The sequence below is a fragment of the Scylla paramamosain genome, unplaced genomic scaffold (assembly GCF_035594125.1).
Source record: "Scylla paramamosain isolate STU-SP2022 unplaced genomic scaffold, ASM3559412v1 Contig4, whole genome shotgun sequence".
Lineage (NCBI taxonomy): Eukaryota > Metazoa > Arthropoda > Malacostraca > Decapoda > Portunidae > Scylla > Scylla paramamosain.
In genome coordinates, this window is record NW_026973669.1 from 2090001 (window position 1) to 2107500 (window position 17500).

General features: G+C 34.8%; 2 protein-coding genes across 7 annotated transcripts in view; one reads left to right on the forward strand and one right to left on the reverse strand.

Moving 5' to 3' along the window:
* Positions 1–1272, forward strand: part of LOC135096520 (zinc finger protein 883-like) — a 9435-nt gene extending 8163 nt beyond the window's left edge. For all 3 annotated transcript variants that reach the window (XM_063998053.1, XM_063998054.1, XM_063998055.1), the window contains exon 4: positions 280–1272. The gene's annotated coding sequence lies outside the window, so the exon portion shown is untranslated. The remainder of the gene's footprint in view (positions 1–279) is intronic.
* Positions 1273–2806: 1534 nt separating this feature from the next.
* LOC135096482 (1-phosphatidylinositol 4,5-bisphosphate phosphodiesterase-like) overlaps positions 2807–17500 on the reverse strand; it is a 63237-nt gene continuing 48543 nt past the window's right edge. For 3 of the 4 annotated variants that reach the window (XM_063997984.1, XM_063997985.1, XM_063997986.1), the window contains 4 exons: positions 17024–17195; positions 15616–15813; positions 14396–14642; positions 2807–12504 (listed from right to left, as the gene is read on the reverse strand). In XM_063997984.1, the coding sequence (XP_063854054.1) occupies positions 12436–12504; positions 14396–14642; positions 15616–15813; positions 17024–17195 (686 nt within the window). In that variant the 3' untranslated portion in view covers positions 2807–12435. Of the gene's footprint in view, positions 12505–13333; positions 13367–14395; positions 14643–15615; positions 15814–17023; positions 17196–17500 lie in introns of all 4 variants that reach the window. The other variant, XM_063997987.1, reaches the window with a different exon arrangement.

The following is a 17500-nucleotide window of genomic DNA, read 5'->3' on the forward strand; positions in this document are numbered from 1 at the left end:
TCTTACCTCTTATGTATTAATTTCTCATCTTTATCCTCTTCCTCCTCTAGATCTTCCTTATCTTGATTCCTCTTCTTCCTCTAAATTCTTCTTGTCTTCTCTTTCCTCCTCTTTATCCACCTCCACCTCATCTTAATCTTTTCTCTTACCTTTCATTTGTCCCCCTACCACTGTGATACACTAATTTCAACACCTTACCTCTTAGTTCTGGTTTAATAACATAACACAACAGCATTTTATTCTTTATCATACAGAAACTAATGAATTCTTTCTCTGCAGATCCACTTGGCAGTAACGGAGTCGTCAGCCCCTGCAGGGAGAGCCCGGGAGTGGTAGGTGGAAGAGGAGGAAGGTGAAGAAATGAGAGTAAAGAATGGAGAGAAAAATTAAAAAGGGAGAAAGAGGAAGGTGAAGAGAAGGATGAAAGAAGAAAGGAGGAGAAAAAAGAATAAAGAATGAAGAGAACATTATGAGGGAAGAAGACGAAGAAGGGAAGATTAAAATGATGAGAATAAAGGATGGAAGGAAGAATTTAAGAACATGAGGGAAAGATAAAAAGGAAGATGAAGATGTGAATAAGGGACAAAGAGAAGAATTAAAGAAAAGGAGGAGGAAGGAAAGGTTAAGAATAGGAAGATGAGGATGAATGGAAGGAAGAGGATTAAGAAGTGATGAAGAGGAAGAACAACAAAGAGAAGTAAAGATAGCAAGACAAGAAGAATAGGAGGAAAATGAAGAAAAGAGAAAAGATTAAGAAGAGAATGAAGAATAAGGAAAAGACAAGAAAAGATTAAGAGGAAGATAAAGGAACATACACAATTTCTCTCTCTCTCTCTCTCTCTCTCTCTCTCTCTCTCTCTCTCTCTCTCTCTCTCTCTCTCTCTCTCTCATTCACCACACACTTATGAACACTACAGCTCTATACACAGTGCAATTTTCTATATCACAGCTACACTCTTGATTCCATTGTGTATATAACCGGTGTTTGTATCAGATTCTTGTATATTTTTATAAGTAGAAAGTTGGTGTGGTGAGTGAGTGATCTATTGTGTTTAATATTTATGTTTTATGCAGCTCAAATTTATATTGTTATTTTGTAAGCTTGGTCTTGGATTTTTTTTCTTCAGGCCTATGCAAATGTAATATGAGGCTACTGAAATTACCTTGAAAATATTATTGTATTGATTTGTATGGGCTTGTTTTTATTTTCAAGGCCTGAGGAAACTGAAAATATTGTGGGCTTTAGAAATAAAATGGACCTAAATAACTATACTGTTTGTGTTTCACTCACCTTGCTTCTCTGAATATCTGTGTCTCTATACCAGGCCAGCCCTGATGAGCCACCACACACACACACACACACACCTACTAATAATAACCTAATATCAATAACAATAATAATAATCTAATAACAATCTAATAATCTAATAACATAACAATCTAATAATCTAATAACAATCTATCTCAATACCAGGCTGGCAATCACAAACAGAACAGCCCAGAAATGGCAACACACACACACACACACACTGTAATAATAATGATAATAATAATAATCTGTCAGTCTATTCCAAGCCGGCAATCCCATGTGGGGACAGCCCAGACACACAATTATTCACTCTCAGCCCCATCAGCCTTGGTGGAAAGGGGCAGTCTGGCAGACCACACTGGTTCACCCCAGCTTAGGCTCAGCACAGGTGGCCACACACACAAATACAGTAAACACAAATACAACAGCTGTGTGGTGAACATGACTGTACATCTTGCATTTCCCTCAGGCCTGTAACATTTCATTAAAATACAGAAAATTATGACTGATGCAAATACAGAATATTATGATACTTTGACAACTATCTTGAATCTTTGCTTGTGACACACATCACAACACATGATACAACAGCTGTGTGACCTCAACATACATCCTGCATCCCTCACAGCAATAACAACACTTGCCTCTCACAACTACTGCTGCTGTTACTGCTACCACTACTACAACTATTAGAGCAGAATACAAAGAAAAAAACATGCTTCTCTTTCTCCTCTCACTACTTACTAATGTACTACTGCTACTACTACTACTACTACTACTACTACTACTACTACTACTGTACTCAATTCCTAATCTTGAGAAATATATGCTCCTCCCACTGCCTGGCTGTAGGTGCAACTTTCAGATTTTTTTCAAGACAAGCATCTCACCACACGGGGGTTAAACTGTTGTACCAAACACTGATGTTCAGAGGAGAGAGAGAGAGAGAGAGAGAGAGAATAAATCTGACCATTTTTGCTGGTGAGGGAGACACAGGCCAGGCAGTGCACCACGCCCCACAACACCACAGGTTCCAATGAGCCTGTTATTTGGAAGTGAAGTCCCCACCTACTGGGAAGCGGCTCATATTTCTCAAGATTTGGAACTGAGTGTACTGCTGCAGCTACTACTACTTAAACTACAAATAACAGGACAGAATGCAATGAAAAATGTTCTCTTTCTCCTTCTCCTCCTCTTCTTCCTCCTCCTCCTCCTCCTCCTCCTACTACTACTATTATTACAGAACAGAAAGAAAAACAGCTTCTCTTTCTCCTCCTCCTCCTCCTCCTCCTACTACTACTACTACTAAAGTACTACAAGAATAAAAAGAAAAAAAAAACATGCTTCTCTTTCTCCTCATACTATTACCACTACTACTTAAAACTACTTATAATAGCACAAAATACAAAGAAAAAGATCATCATCTCCTCTTCCTATACCACCTAACCTAATCCACCACCACCACCACCAGGAGAGGAAGGAAACACACTCCTGCATCTTGTCACCTGGACTTTATTGTCTTGGGAAGGAATGGCTGTGTCACTCACAATTCGACGTAATACACTCTATGTAATACTCTGATCCTCACTACACCCGTCCCCATGTACGTAAGAACTTTCATACGTCATACGGTGATATCTAGACGCTCCTACACTCGCCGTACACTTACACTTGTCACTTGCTATATGTATTAAGACAAATTATGATAGGCTCTTTATACGTAAACTCTTAATAAACAATACCTATAGTTATGCATTTATTCTCATTTTTCTTTTCGTATAAATAGGATAAAGATGATGTGTTTTCCTCTATTGTGTTTTTTATCTATTTATTTATTTATTTTTGTTGTTGTTGGTGGTGAATGTAATTTGATGAAAATATTTCCTTGTTTTCTATTGTGCTTTATTTAATTAATTTATTTATTTATATCTATTAACAGAAAATGTGGTGTAAATCATTTTTCGTTTTACTATCATGTTTTATTTTTATTTATTTATTCTTTTAATGAACAGGAGAAATACAACATAGATAATTATTTCTCCTATCGCATTTTCATGTTTTTTTTTTTTCTTTTCGTATACTGACAGACGAAATGTGACAAATATTTTTTTTCTTTCTATTGCACTTTCGTATTACATCAACAGTTAGTTTTCATTGACGTCACTTATTCACGTTTTGATTCACTTTCCTAAAGCATATTCTTTGGTTTATATTTTTTAATTTGCTTTCCTAAACATTGTCCTCGGTTCATTTGTTTTATTAATTCCCTTCCTAAACATTTCCTTCGGCTCATTTGTCTTACTTCACTTTCGTCAATGCTTCTTTTTTGAGTCAAGTCTTTCGTCGACGGTTTGGTAAGGACGTCAATTTAGAAACAGTTTGATTTACTATGGACGCTAAAATTTGGCCTCACTCATTCCTGCCTCACTCTCACACTCTCCACTCCTTGCCTCACTCACTCACTCACGCACTCACTCACTCACTCACTCACTATCTTACGTGTATCTTGCTTTATATCTTACAATGACAGTAATACATAATTTGGCAGTTTTTTATTTATTTGTTTTCTCTCTCACTGGTACCTGTATACACACACACATACACACACACACACAACCTTTCCAAAGAAAATAAAGAAAACAAAATAACTGGAAGAGAAAGAAAAAATAAAAAGTAAAAATTCTCTCTCTCTCTCTCTCTCTCTCTCTCTGACACACACACACACACATTTAACAAATCCACCCCCCAAAAAAAGAAAGAAAGAAAGAAAATAGACAAAATTAAAGTAAAATGAAAAAAAAATTCTCTCTCTCTCTCTCTCTCTCTCTCTCTCTCTCTCTCTCTCTCACGGGGACCTCCAACCATTACGTCGAGCCTGAGATACGTCAACAGTACGGGCAAGGGATGACTGGCTAATGTCTTGACTATACGGCCCACCCTCCCCTGCATTCCCCGCCTCCTGCTGCTGTACCTCATCCTCACACTGCCTTGCTTGAAGTGTGTGGTGGTGTACATGCTTACTGACATTATTATTATTATTATGATTATTATTATTATTATTATTATTATTATTATTATTATTAACGGAAGAGATGTGATGCGAATAATTCTTGTTTTTCTATTGTGTGTGTGTGTGTGTGTGTGTGTGTGTGTTCTCTACCAGTACACATGAAAAAGTTTACCCTTCCTTCAAAACCAGAGCTAATTTCAAGTTCCACACCACCACACACACACACACACACACACACACAGCAGCAGTGGCAAGGAATGCATGGAGGGGCACCGCAAACACTTACTGGGGTTAGGGAAGTGTTACGTTAATGGTGTTGCTCAGGCTGTGTTTGGCTGTGTTACGAGGAGGCTGTTACGGGAAGGGTGTTACTGTGTCGCTTAAGGTGTGCTACGAGGAAAGTGTCTAGTACAGGTTGTTATTCAGTTGTGTTAGTCTTGTGTTACCTTGGGTGTGTTACGCTAAGGGTGTTCTTCATTTGCATTGCTTTTGGTGTTATTTAATTATTTTGTTGTGTTACTGTTACATAAAGGGTGTTACGTGTTATGCGCCAGAAACAAATGGACTGCTTCATGTGTGTCTGGAGTGTTTGTGTTGTGTTGTGATGTATTGAGGTCTGGGTAGAGAGTGTGTGTTTGTGTGTGTGTGTGTGTGTGTGTGTGTGTGTGTGTGTGTGTGTGTGTGTGTGTGAAGATCTTAAGGTGTGTGTGTGTGTGTGTGTGTGAATACTTAATAAATGTTTGGCATTTACAGACAAAACTTGGCAAGATTTGTAAGTTCTTGGTGTTATTAAGAGATAAGTTTGTTGTGTGTAAATTGTTGATATGAAAATAACCAGTTTCTTTTCTTTAATTTAGACATGAATAAAAATTTTAATATTTCTCTTTTCTTCTTGTATTTAATCTGTATCTCCAAATAACATACCAAGAATTACAAATAATGAAAAAAAAAAAAGTATAACAAAATTAATGTTTATTTCAAAATTATGCTTTAAAATTAACAAGTACATATGTACATTGTAATGAATTTCGTTCACTTTTACAAATAAATTTATTGAAACAAATGTAATGAAATAAGTGAAAAAAATAAATAAATAAAAATGAAATTATATAAAAAAAAAAACAGATCTGGCTCAAGTTTTTTTAATATATGTTTCTTTTCTTTTGAAGTGAAATCACCAATACATAAAAAATAAATAAATAAATAAACAAATAAAATAAATAAAAATATGAAAATCTTTAAAAATCTGATCTGCCACAAAATTCCACAATTTTGATGAACAAACTTTGCCTCAAAATGAAATAATCTTGAAACAAAAGACATAATGAAGAGCAAATAAATAAATTAATTAAATAAATAAATAAATAAATAAATAAATAAATGAATATATGAAACTAGAAAAATTTTTTTAAAAAATGCTACAAAATTTAACTTTTTTAAGACAAACTTTACCTTGAAATGAAACAATGAACACAATAACTTGCTTTAGTTCAGCCCAATCCCTGTGTTTCCTGTGCACACCCCGGCAACACTGAACACCCAGCAATGCACAGCCGCGGCAACACACCCCTGGCCTGTACTCAAGTGACGGCAGTGTGTAAGTATGCAGGTGTATACGTGAGGGTCAGGCGGGGCTACTTACGCACTTAAATCTTCCTCAACACTACAGTATTATAGAAATTCATAAAAGTTTATATATATATATAGATCATTTCTTTTTATTTATTTATATATATATATTTTATTTTATACAGATATATATATATATAGCATTTATTTATTTCATTTATTCAACCTTATGTATAATTCTTTCAGTTAAGTTCTATACAACTACGTATGAATAAAGGTTTGATTTCCTACGTTTTGATTATTTTTATTTATTTTTTATGCTTATAGAAAATGGGAGAGTAGATGGAGAGGGTCTGGGAGGGATGACCAAAGATTTTTATTTTTTTTTCCCTTTTTTTATAAGTTTATCGTAAAATATACTCTCTCTCTCTCTCTCTCTCTCTCTCTCTCTTTCTACATCTATTGTTTTTCTCTATCTTTTCTCTCTCTCTCTCTCTCTTTCTCTGTAAACTTAATCTTTCTTTCTCTATCTTTTCTCTCTCTTTTTCTAATTCAACTACCTTCCTTCCTTTCTTTTTCTTTCTTTCCTTCTCATTTTATCACTCTTTCACTGTTCTCTTTTTTTCTCTCTCCTACATTCATTATTTTTCCTTCTCTTTCTTCCTCTCTATCTCTCTCTTGATCATTATCTCTCCTTCCCTCTCTCTCATTTATCATATCCCTCTTCATCTATGTCCTTCTTCATTTTTCTCTCTTCCTGTCAATCTCTTTCATCATCTCCATTTTCTCTCCATTTCTCTTCTATCTTTCTCTTTATTTTTTTTTCAATAATTTACTACTTTTCTTCTTCTCTTCATCTTCCTCTAACTGTTTTTCTTCTTTCCTCTCTTCTTTTCTCTATCTAAATACTTTCCTCTCTCTCTCTCTCTCTCTCTCTCTCTCTCACACACACAAAAGCCTACTACATAAGCGCCAAATTTTACGTAAACCTAACCCGCACAAACTGCCCACCACCAACAAACGGACATAACGAATATTTTTCCTTACGTGTCTTTCTTAAATTACGTGGACTTGAAAATAAAATGTCAATAAATAACCCTAAGCACATTTCTGCCATCTCATCTTATTTGTCTTACTTGGTACAAAAATACTTGGTTGGTTGCTATGTATTACTGGGACTGGAATGGGTCGGGGGGAGGGGAGAGGGGAAGGTGGTGGTGGTTGTTGTTGTGGTTGTTGTTGTTGTTGTTATGCGAATTCTGGCAACAGTGTGAAATGTTTGGCTTGCTGTTGGTAGTACTTGTGTGTGTATGTGTGTGTGTGTTCTGTATTTCTTTTTTTGTTTATTTTTTGGTTTAGTCTCTCTCTCTCTCTCTCTCTCTCTCTCTCTCTCTCTCTCTCTCTCTCTCTCTCTCTCTCTCAGTCAACCAGCCTATCACTCAATCATTCACACACACACACACACACACACACACACACACACACACACACACAGCACTTACCATACACAAGCCAGGCAAAAAACTTATTATTATTATTATTATTATTCATTATCTTAATTCTGGACACTATAATACTTGACAGGAAGAGACTGAAGAGGAGGAATGCCTTGTGTGTGTGTGTGTGTGTGTGTGTGTGTGTGTGTGTGTGTGTGTGTGTGTGTGTGTGTGTGTGTGTGTGTGTGTTAAGGCTTGCAAGGGGTTAGGAGATGCTAGCTGTTCTGAGAGAGAGAGAGAGAGAGAGAGAGAGAGAGAGAGAGAGAGAGAGAGAGAGAGAGAGAGAGAGAGAGAGAGAGATATTTAAACAAAAGGCAAGAATGAAAGTTATACAGTTCTCTCTCTCTCTCTCTCTCTCTTAAACAGCAGCACACTCCGGCACTATCAATGGACTTGTATATTATGTATGTATGTATGTATGTATGTATGTATGTGTGTGTGTGTGTGTGTGTGTATGTATGTATGTGGACAAGTATGAAAACCTCAGCTTGGCACTACACAGGAAGCAACCTTTACAAATGCCATACATAAGAGTTAATACGAGGGCGATGTATAAATATATATATGTACAGGGATACACAAAGACATATGTGTGTATACGTATTATCTAAATATATATGTATGTGTGTATATATATGCGAAACTTTATATCAAACTGACTAGAGCATGACTAGAAATATGACGAATAATTTTTTTTACGTATTTTTTTTTCTCTTTTCAATATACGTAAAAACTGGTGTATGTATGAATGTATATAACTACTACTACTACTACTACTCCTACTACTACTACTATTGTTATTATGAATCTTAAAAGTTATTAATAGTGTGAAAATTATTACTATTATTATTATTATTATTATTATTATATTCAAACTCCTACAATTTTTTATATCAATACTTTTTTTTCGCATTTGGCAAATATGAAATTTTATAAAAGTTACTAGTGTGTGTGTGTGTGTGTGTAGATATTTGAAAGTCATGTTACGCTGTTTTTCTGAGATTAAATCATTACTTTTTTTTTTTTGCGTTGTGTGTGTGTGTGTGTGTGTGTGTGTGTGTGTGTGTGTGTGTGTGTGTGTGTGTGTACTAGAACGTTCTCTACATTAAACCTAAAAGCCTACATACAAAACAAAATCTTACGTACGAATGGGAAGAAGTCAAAGTTGATTACGTCAAAACGACCTACTGTAGTAAAGCTCTTAAAAGGAATGCGTTTGTAACAGGTTCAGCCTCACACAGACAGACAGACAGACAGACAGACAGATGGGAGGGCCAGCTTACGTACCACTGCCTCCCTCTACGCCCCTCTGTCTCTGTATTACGTATGGAGGCTGTTTGGTTGTTGTTGTTGTTGTTTTTCTTTTATATTTGTGTTCTCTTCTATTTAATCCTATCTTTTTTATGTAATTATCTTTTCTATTCTCTTATTCTGATCTATTTTTTAAGGGTGTTTTTATTTTGTTTTTGTGGTTTTGTTTTGTTTTTGTTTACGTTCGGATTCTCTTTCGTTTGTTTTTGTTTATTTCTATGTTGTCTTGTCTCTTCTGTTCTCTAACGCTGATCTATTTTTGTGGCGGTTTTCATTTTGTTTTAGTAGTTTGGTTTGGCTTGGTTTTACATTTGTGTTCTCTTGTGTTTGATTCTGTATATTCTTCATGTAATCTTATCTTGTCTTCTAAGTATTTTTTTTTTTTTTACGTAATAATCTATCCTGTTCTTAAATTCTGATTTTTTTTTATTTTACAGTTGATTTTGTTTTTTGGTGTTGTTGTTTTGTTTGTTGAGTGTTTTAATCTTTTGTTTATGTATGTCTGATCTGTATTTTTGTATAATCGTATCTTAGTGTTTTACGTAATGCTCTCTAGTAAGTTTTGGCGACGTGATCTTTCCTATGTCAGTAACTGATATTTAGCTATATATCTGACATAATTTTATCTTGTCAATTGTAATTTTAGTTTGCTATGTAAAATTCTTTCGTAAAAGGCGTATTTCCGATATATTTGCCACTAAGTTGTATTTTGACGTAATTTTATCTTGTCAAACAAAATTTCAGCTTGTTACGCAAAATTCTCCCATAAAAGTTGTATTTTAGACATAACTTCATCTTCTCAATCACAATTTCTGCTTCTAATGTAAATATTCTCTTGTAATTTTTGGCAATGCGATCTTTTGTATGGAAGCAATTGACATTTATTTGTATTTCTCACATAATTCTATCTTTATCATAATTTTTGCTTTGTTTTAACTATTACCTGTTTGTTTGTGTACAGGTGGAATTGATGGATCTGTGTAATCTCATCTTGCCTACTGTCATTTTAATTGGACTCTTTACGTGTTGTGTTGTGTGTTTATCAGCATTGTTGTTGTCCAGTTTCATATGTTTATGTATGTTGTTGTTTTATGGAGTTTGTTTTGTTTGCTTGTTTTGTTATCTATTTATTTATTATTTTTTTATTTACTTTTTTTTAGCAGTCAATTTTTGTTTGTGTGTTTGTATGTTTGTGTACTGTACTTCTGATATACACGTTTTCTTTCCTTTTCTCTAACATATTGTGGTTTAAATTTGTTTTGTACATTTTTTTTATTTTGCCAATTCATGTTTTTTTTTCTTCATTCTATTTGTCATCACTCATTACTTATATTTCTACTTTTTAAATATGGTCGTTTGTTGCTATTATGCATACAATTCTTACACAGTTCCTAGGCACTTTTCTGTCTACCTGTTTTGTATCTGTATTCATTATGCATATACTCTCAACACTTCATTTACTCCTATGTATAAATCTTCTCTGTGTTTATTAAGTATACGTTTCTATTTGCATTTACTTGATATTTATGCTCCTCCTGCTTCTTTCCTTCAGTTTATACATTTTTTTTTTACATATTTTCTACAAGTTTCTATAGCATTTCCTTTCTATATTTTTTTTTCTGCTTCTTACCTTCAATTTACACATTTTTTACGTATTTTCTACATGGTTTGCATTTCCTTAATATCTTTTTTTTCTGCTTACCTTCAATTTACACATTTTTTTACGTATTTTCTACATGGTTCTATTGCATTTCCTTTATATTTTTTTCTGCTTCTTGCCTTCAATTTACATTTTTTTTACATATTTTCTACATTTCTATTGCATTTCCTGTTTTTTTTTTTTGTTTCCTTCAATTTACATATTTTTTTACATATTTTCTTACGTTTCTATTACATTTCCTTTATATTTATTTTTCTTCTCTTTCTTTCGTTCAATCTATACATTTTTTTACATATTATCCACACCTTTCTTTTTCATCAAGCGTCATTTTTATCTTTTACGTATAATTATCACTCACACATATACTAAACTTTCCTACGTACATTTCTTTCTAATCATTTATACATACACAAAGCTTTCCAATGTGTACATATTTTCTAATGGATTATATGTACCCAAGACTTTCCCATGTATATTTGTTTCTAATTCAACGTATTGATTTTATTTCCTTATGTATTTCCTTATGTATTTCTGATTTAATGCATACTTTTCTATGTATTTCTATGTATTTTTTTTACTTTACGCATGTTATATATGTATATATTTCTGTATCACTTATTTATGTATGTATATTTATTTTAAGTACCTTTTATCTTGTTTACGTTTTGTATAATTTCTACATATACCTCTTTTATGCCTTGATTATACACATTTCTTATGTAAATACCTCCACACCACTTTTTCGTACAGATTTCCTTCCGATTTCGCGTATTTTGTCTTAATATATACAAAACTTTTAATGCACCTTTCCTTTCCGGTCATACATAAAATATTCACTTATTTACACTCAGCTACATACCTCTTGTTATCTTATGCACCATTCTTATTCATATTTACAACCTATGTATGTTCCCTGTGTATTTTTTTTCATTTCATGCATTGCCCAGTGGTTGGACATAACAGCCATGAAAATACATAACGATTGTATACTTAAGAGAATAAATTATTGTATTCCTGAAACTATTATAAATATACACCGCTGGGTAAGTTAAAGGATAAGAGTAAAAGAAGAGAATAAGTTTACGTAACACTTGAAAACTTAAAAAACTTGAAGGTTTCATCTATAAGTTTACGTAACACTTGAAAACTTAAATAACTTGAAGGTTTCATCTATAAGTTTACGTAACACTTGAAAACTTAAATAAATTCATGGTTTCTTGATCTATAAGTTTATGTAACACTTGAAAACTTCAGTACAAAATAAGTAAGAAAAGTAGAATCAATTTAGCAAACACTTGAAACCTTCACTAAGAAAAGATTTAATTTACGTAACACTGGAAAACTTCACTTAATTAACGTATCCATCCTATTAGTTTACGTAACACTTGGGAACTTAATGGAATAAACTTACGTATTCTTTAACCTATGATAAACTAACAGGATTGAATAAATGAAGAAATAATAAAATAACTACATAATTAATTTCACCTAATATTGTAAGCATTGAGGTTGAACTAATGTAATCTTATCTTGCCTATGACAATGCATTGGGTGGAATAAATATGATGAATAAATAGACTAGAGGAAGGAGAACATGATGAAAGCAGGAAACTATGAAGAATGAGGAATGAGGAAAAAAGAATAGATATAATTTTTACGTAAACTAAACCCAATACAAAACCACTAGTTGAAAAAAGGAAAGCGAGAAAAGGGAGAAGAATAAGAAAATGAAGAAAATGACAGAACGTGAGACAGAAAAAATAAAGAACAGAAAGAAATATGATGAGAAATATGATGAAGAATAAGGAAACGACAAACAAAAAGGAGAAATGAGAAGAAGAGAAAGAGAGAAAGAAGGAAAAACAAAACTACAACAAAAAAACAAATAAACATCACTACACCACCATCACTACCACAACACTCCCATCACTCCCTCCTATCACCACCACCACCACCACCACCACTACACTCAGCACTCATCTGGGCACGGCTGGGATGGGCGGCGGGGGTCCTAATGCTGGAAGGGGGGGGCGTAGCTGGGGTCCTCGAGGGGGAGAGTCCCGTTGGCATCTTGTGGGACTCAACAGAAGAATTCAATTTTGTTCCACATTTTGTATTCTTCCTCTGTGTTCTCGTAAAACTGTATAGCCTGTGGGAGAGAGGGAGAGTGAGAGAGGGAGAGAGAGAGAGAGAGAGAGAGAGAGAGAGAGAGAGAGAGAGAGAGAGAGAGAGAGAGAGAGAGAGAGAGAGAGAGAGAGAGAGAGAGAGAGAGAGAGAAAGGGCAGTAGAAAAACACAGCACACCAAAAAAAGGCAGACAAGGAAAATAATCATGAAAATTAATTAAAACTGAAAGAATAAGATGTTGAATTAGAGAAAGGAAATAAATGGATATATTAAAGAAGAGTGTATTCAGGACGAGGAAGAAAATATCACGCTGAAAATATTGTTTCCTCTGATACCAAAAAAAAAATAAATAAATAAATAAAAAAAATAAATAAAAAAAAATAAATAAATAATAATAATAATAAAATAAATAAATAAAAAAATAATAAAAGAAAATCTGAAAATACTGTGCACCTTTTCATTTTGACATCAGATTTTTTAAGTTTCAAAAAAGAAAACAGAAAAATTACGTGCATTAACATTTTTCGCACCAATTTTTATAAGTTTGAAAAAATACTTAACCTTTTTTCTTTTTTTTATTTTTCAATCCAATTTTAAGTTAGAAATAAGATTCAATTCATACGTCAAATTTCGTTAGAAAAAAATTATGTACTTATTTAAATTTTTATGTCAACTTTAAAGTTAGAAAAAAATTACGCACTTTTTTCATTTTAACATCAAATTTCAAAAGAGTTAGAGATAAGAGCTAAAACTGAGGGAATTAAAGCTATATTAATCTCTCTCTCTCTCTCTCTCTCTCTCTCTCTCTCTCTCTCTCTCTCTCTCTCTCTCTCTCTCTCTCCCCCCCCTCACCTAGCGTCAGTCGAAACCTTGTTCTAGAAGCATCTGGAAAGGGAAAAGAAAATGGGGAATGTTAACTACACAGAAAATGGGACAACATAAACAGGGCAAAAAAAGGTAAACTAAACAAAAATAAACAAAATAAAAAAAAATGAAGACAAACAAAATACTAGACACTAAAAAAATAAATAAATAAAAAGGTAAACTAAACTAAAAATAAAAGAAAATTGAAGAACGGGAGGCAAACTAAAAAGAAAAATATACAAAAAATTAAGAAAAAATGAGAAAATTAAGACAAAGAATATATTAAACAAAATAAAAAATGGTAAACTAAACTAAAAAAAAATAGAAGAAAATTAAAGAAAATGAGATGAACTAAGAAATGTTAAAACTACACAAAATAATTACAAACAAAATATTACAAGACAAACTAAGACAATAATGAATAAAACAAGAAAATAAGAAAATATGAAAATAAAAAAAAATATAAGAAATAATAATAGGAAATAAGAAAATAAAAGAAGAAAAAAAACAATAAGAACAAAAGAAAGCAAAATATGGTAAACTAAACTAAAAAAATAAATAAATAAATAGAAAAACTAACAGAAAATGAAAAGAAAAACAGAAGAAAACAAAAAATACATGTAAAGAAAACATATAAAAGAAATTAGGAAAAAAACAAGAATGATAAAAAAATAAATAAATAAAATAAGATAAAAAATGTTGTAGAAGAAGAAGAAGAAGAAGAAGAAGAAGAAGAAGAAGAAGAAGAAGAAGAAGAAGAAGAAGAAGAAGAAGAGGACTATGAAGTGCTTCTATTTATCTGTTCACCCATGCATCCATCCATCCATCCATACCAAAACAGATCAAATAAATAAACAAACAAAAAGAAGAAGAAGAAGAAGAAGAAGAAGAAGAAGAAGAACCATCATTATCCCTATCTATCCACCCACCTATCCACCATCCATCCACACCAAAACGTACAACAAGAACTAAACAATAAAAGAAAAACCATTACTCCTTATAGATCTAACCACCCAGCTAGACAACCATCCACCCATCCACCTCTATTACCAGCTGAATGTCCTTGGAGAGCTGGCCCATCTGTTGATCATGAACCTTCTTGAGCTTCTCCTTCTGCTTGCCTTGCTTCATGGCCGATATCTTCCTCTCCTCAATGAACCGTTTTGTGTTGTTCTGGTTCTTCTCCTTCAACCTTCTGTCCCTGTCCGCCTTTGTCTTCAGGGTCTTGTCGGCATTCACGTCCTTCGCTGTGTCCACTGCTGCCTTCGCCTGGGATGCTTTCATCTCCTTGTTCTCCCTGTGTGGTGTGTGTGCTGTGGTTAGGTTGGGTTGGGTTGGGTTGGGTTAAGTTTGGTTTGGTTTTGTTTGGTTTTGTTTTGTTTTGTTTTGTTTTGTTTTGTTTTGTTTGGTTTGGTTTGTTTGGTTTGGTTTGGTTTGGTTAGGTTTGGTTAGGGTAGGTTAGGTTAGGTTAGGTTTGGTTGGGTGGGGTTTGGTTAGGTTAGGTTAGGTTAGGTTTGGTTTGGTTTGGTTAGGTTAGGTTAGGTTAGGGTAGGGTAGGTTAGGTTAGGTTAGGTTTGGTTTGGTTAGGTTAGGTTAGGGTAGGTTGGGTTAGGTTAGATTAGGTTAGGTTAGGTTAGGTTAGGTTAGGTTAGGTTAAGTTAAGTTAGGTTAGGTTAGGTTAGGTTAAGTTAAGTTAGGTTAGGTTAGGTTAGGTTAGGTCTGCTTAGGTGGGGTGTTGTTTGGGAGGTGTTTTTCAGTGGGGGTTTTTTGGGGAGGGAATGGGTGTTTATACGTGTTTTGGGGTGTTCTTGTAGGTAGATTGGGTGTGTTTTGGGGTGTTTTGTGATGTTTAAAGTATTTTCTGTGCATTTTTTTGGGGGGAGGCGTGTTTGGCTGTGTTTATTACACACACACACACACACACACACACACACACACACACACAGATATTCTCTTGCACACAAACATAATCTTCTCTTGCTACTTACATCTACATCTTCACATTTTTACTCTCATTCCTTGCTTCTACCCTTCTTCACACACACACACACACACACACACACACACACACACACACACACAGATAGATAGATAGATAGATATTTTATTGACCACAGCAAAAAGATAATACCAATGGATTATACATAATAGTATTACATAATCTACAAGATAATATTAAATTATTATCACTTCGTAACTGTAGTCCATCATCTATTAGTTACTAGACACATAATCATTAGTTACACACACAGACACACAAACACACTCACTGTTCATGCTTGGCCTCCATCTTCTTAATTTGCGCCTGCTGTTCCTCCTCCATGAGCTTCTTCAGAATGTCCTCCTGGCTCTTCAAGTGTTCCTTCAGCATCTCCCACTCCTCCTTACGGTGTTTCTCCACCATCACCGACCACTGCGTCATTTGGTCAGTCACCAGCGCCTTGATTTTTGGGTCATCCATCACGTCCCTGTGTGGCGAAGATGGTACAGGTTAGCTTAGGGTGTTTCTGGGGTGTCTTGGGGTAGTTTTTGGGTGTTCTAGGGTAATTTTGGGGATCTAGGGTAGTTTCTGGGGTGTTTTTTTTTAGTTTTGGGTATCTAGGGTAGTTTCTGGGTGTTCTAGGGTAATTTTTGGTTAGTTTAGGGTATTTCTGTTTTGTCTTGGGGTACTTTTTGGATATCTAGGGTAGTTTTTGGGTGTTCTAGGGTAATTTTTGGTTAGTTTAGGGTATTTCTGGGGTGTCTTGGGGTAGTTTTTGGATATCTAGGGTAGTTTCTGGGTGTTCTAGGGTAATTTTTGGGATCTAGGATAGCTTCTGGGGTTTTTTGAGTGTTTTGGGTATCTAGGGTAATTTTTGGGTGTTTTAGAATCTTTGGTTAGTTTAGGGGATTTCTGTGGTGTCTTGGGGTAGTTTTTGGATATCTAGGGTACTTTTTGGGTGTTCTAGGGCAATTTTTGGGATCTAGGGTAGTTTCTGAGGTGTTTTAGGGTATGTTTTGGAATGTTTCAGGGTAGTTTTTAGGGTGTTATAGGTTTTGGGGTGTTTAAGGATAGAGTGCAAGTATTTTTGAGTGTTTTTTTTTAGTATTCTGAGATGTTTCTGACCAGCCTCTCAATACCACAGCAAAGTTAAAAAGGCAGTATTTACATTCCCCTAGACCTGTTGTTCTCGAAGGAAAGGTCAAAGGGACACACAAGTAAGGTACATATATCTTTGTGCATTTTCTTTCCCTCTGCTTTACTGTGGGTCATGAAGGACTGAAACGTTCCAAATAGGGTCACTCAGGGAGAAGTCTGAGAACCACTGCCCCCCCCTACCATGCTAGCATCTGCGGTACAATGGCAAGCGTCTAACCTGTGTGTGTGTCTGTGCAAGAGTTCTCAGTCATTTTTGTTGGCTGGTGTCTCTACGTAAAAAATAATTGTCAGTTGTCTGTCATTTGGCAAGAGGTTGTGAGTCATTTTTGTTGCGACTGGCTGGTATCTCTACGTAAAAAATAATTGTCAGTTGTCTGTCATTTGGCAAGAGGTTGTGAGTCATTTTTGTTGCGACTGGCTGGTGTCTCTACGTAAAAAATAATTGTCAGTTGTCTGTCATTTGGCAAGAGGCTGTGAGTCACTGGGCAAGAATTGGGCAAGAGCTGTCAGTGGAAGTGTAACAAACAGCAGTGTCTTACTTCTTCCCCTTGGCCACCTTCTCAATAGCGCTGCACTGTCCTTTCTGAATAGTGAGCCGCTCCTTCATGTGCTTCTTCCTCAGTGTCTCCAGCTCCTTCTGTTGCTTCTTGGTGGCCTTCAAAAAGTTCTTCTGGGTTCGCAGTGTCTCAAGATTGATTGGCTCAAACTCAACTGTCAAAGAGGTGGGGAGATGGGAGCTGTTAGGGTAATTCTGGGGTTGTCTGGGGTGTTTTGGGGTGTGTCTGGATGGTTTAGGATGTTTTGGGGGTCGTTTTTGGTGTGTGTAGGGTGGTTTGGAGTTTTTTGGGTGTGTCTGGATGGTTTGGGATGGTTTGGGGTGTCTGGGGTGATTATTGGTGTGTCTAGGGTAGTTTCGAGTGTTTTTGGGGGATGTTTTGGGTGTGTCTGGGGTAGTTTGGGGTGTCTCTGAGTGTTACTGAGGTGGTTTGGTATTGGTGGTTGAGTCACACTGGTGT